Genomic DNA, 2,702 nt, shown 5'->3' on the forward strand with positions numbered 1-2,702 from the left:
ATAAATGATTGATGCCAAAAAACAAAAAACTTTGTCCTTGTTTGACTTGCGTGTAAACATCTTGCTTCGTTTTCCTTTGCTCATGTTTTTTTCTGGTAATTTTTTTTGTGCTGAACCAAGTTTAATTAAACCTCCATATGTTGTATATTCTGTGGGCGATTTGCCGAAGAGTTGCGAGTGGGCGGTCAGGGATTCTATTTATAGAGTCCGCTGATTAGGAACAGCAGTAAAGTGACAGCGTCAGCACAACAACAACGAAAAAAAGGCGTCCCTGATGTAAATATTAGAAGCCAATATTGAACTGGTTATGTGGCAAAAGTTTGCTTAGTTCGTTTTTTTATTTTCCACTCCTGTTGTTAGGCGACCTGGCTTCATTGATAGATATGACCAATTCTCTTGGCTATTGGCCATGTCAAGGCGATAAAAGCTTGACGTAAAACTCGTTAACAACGACCTTACTTCGGCAAAGGTTTCAAATTTCATCAGACACAAAAAAAAAAGATTTAAAAAAAACAAAGGTTCAATCAACACACTGGATTTTTAGGGGATAAGTTTAATTTATTGAATTTAATTCTCTTTTACCTAATCAAAGAATAGAATATTACTTATTAAAATGAGTAAATATTTAATTTTAGGAAAGTCAATAGATTTTTCAGAGAGGTTTAATTTATAGGTTATTAAAATGTATTTTTCTATTTTCTTCATTTACTAACACCACAATCTTTCTTCCTACAATTATTACTTACTTAAAACAGTTTAGTATTTAATCGTTTTAGTAATTATTACCTTTAAAAATAATAAATATTCAGTCTCTTTTTAGAAAACCAAGCAATCATTGACATTTAATTATTCTAATTTATAAAATTATATTACCTCAAACAATCAAATACCTTCCAAGTTACTTTTTAGGTTTTTTAAAACCTAAATGGTTTCCTTTTTTAAGTAATATTGCAGAACATCACAAGACCCATTAAGATGCCGAATTTTAATGGAGCCATAATAATGCATACGATGGAGTTGATTAAATCGCCGGCAACACTGCGAGAAATTGTGATGACTATAGCCCAAAATACAGAGCTACCACCAGAAGACATTAAAATGCCAGTGAAACAAACACTGGAAATGGGTTTGCGTTCGGGATTTTTGCAGAAAGCTGAGGGTAAGCTAAACAATAAATTTCTTATATAAATTCTCAATAAATTAATTATTTTTGAAGGTCGCTATTATTTGGAACCCATTACTTTTACCCACCTTATGAGTGAGATACGGGCCTTAGACCCTTCAGATAATATTGAGAAGCTCCAGGGCAAAAAGGTTGAAAAGTCCTTGAAGACAAGCTCTAAAACTGCCATTAAGAAGATCCCAAGTTCACAGATAATAAAAAATCCTAAGCCCACGTATGAGGGTACTCACAGGAATTCGAACATCAAGCCGAAGGGATCCTTGAAGGATGATAATTTCAAAACTTCAAATACCTTAACGAAAATGCCATTGATAGACAATATTTCTTTGGGAGTAAACAACAAAACTATATCCGATTCAAAGAAGAAATCAGTGACTTCCTTGGCAATCAAACCAAGGCGTGTTAACAATAAGTAAAAATCAAGATAATGATTTAACAGGACACGGAAGTTTTCAGTAAGAAGTTTAAAAAAATATATAAAAAATTGTACGTTTTGTTCTATAATGTTAAATATAATAATATGAACTACTTTAACCACAAGTCTGTGTGCATGTCTTTTAAATCCTATAAAATATTTTAAACCTTTGAGGTTTATATTCTTCTGAGTTTTTAAAGGAAAATATTAACAAATAATCAAAATACTAACACTATTTTTTTAGTTTTAAATAGTATTTACTAACAACCCTGTAACTAAAATTTAAATAATTCCATTTTGTAATAATTGATTTAATTAGTAAGTTGCAATTGGGAATAAGTCATTACTTGGCATTCCCCAATTCCCTTGGCCAATAAGGGAATGCCCTTTGACAAATGATGTCTCATTTACGCAAGTTGACAAATGTCTCAATTAGCGGAGGACGGAATCCTTGCAATCGAGAGAGCGAGGGTCCTGGCATTTTTCGGGAAGGGAGAGTGTTTGGAGCATTGAGAGACGCCCGACAATGTCGCGACGCTTCCTATTCAATTTGAAAACCAAATGAAGCGTCGCCTCCGCCAAGTGGCAATTTACTCTGTGCATTGACCATATGGTTGGACACCCACCCAAAAAGGGCGCCCCACGCAATCTGCACCACCCACCACCCACAATACCACCCACCCCTCCCTCAAAAGGACATCGCAATTGCAAGTGGTCCGCCAGATAGTAACCCATCACCACCTACCACCACGCAACACTCCTCGAATTTTCCCTAAAAAGCTTTAATACACTCGAAAAATATTTCAGAAAATTTAAAAGAAAACTATTAGGAATTATTTTTTTAACCTAAAAACATTAACTTTATCATTTTAGGAAGTCTAAAACAATATCTTAAAATATTTAATAGAATTTAAATATTATTTAATATGACTATTCGCTTGACTTACTTAGAAATTATATCCAAAAATTTGTGATTTGATTCTCTCTAAAATCCATTTACTTTGTGGTCCTAAAATGTAAATAAATAAATATGTAAATAAATAAATTTATTAACAATTTAATTAAATAATATAAACCACGTCTTAAAAATTGTAACTTAAATTT

At 32.7% G+C, this 2,702-nt stretch overlaps 1 protein-coding gene across 1 annotated transcript; it reads left to right on the forward strand.

Moving 5' to 3' along the window:
- Positions 1 to 752: 752 nt before the first annotated feature.
- LOC110179137 (uncharacterized) lies at positions 753 to 1,723 on the forward strand. The gene is made up of 2 exons (XM_020946528.2): positions 753 to 1,159; positions 1,217 to 1,723. The coding sequence occupies exons 1-2, from the start codon at positions 976 to 978 to the stop codon at positions 1,597 to 1,599; spliced, it is 567 nt and encodes a 188-aa protein (XP_020802187.2). The 5' UTR covers positions 753 to 975; the 3' UTR covers positions 1,600 to 1,723.
- Positions 1,724 to 2,702: the final 979 nt, after the last annotated feature.

This window comes from Drosophila serrata, unplaced genomic scaffold (genome assembly GCF_035046125.1).
Source record: "Drosophila serrata isolate PLE 108 unplaced genomic scaffold, ASM3504612v1 contig_249, whole genome shotgun sequence".
NCBI classification, from domain to species: Eukaryota; Metazoa; Arthropoda; class Insecta; order Diptera; family Drosophilidae; genus Drosophila; species Drosophila serrata.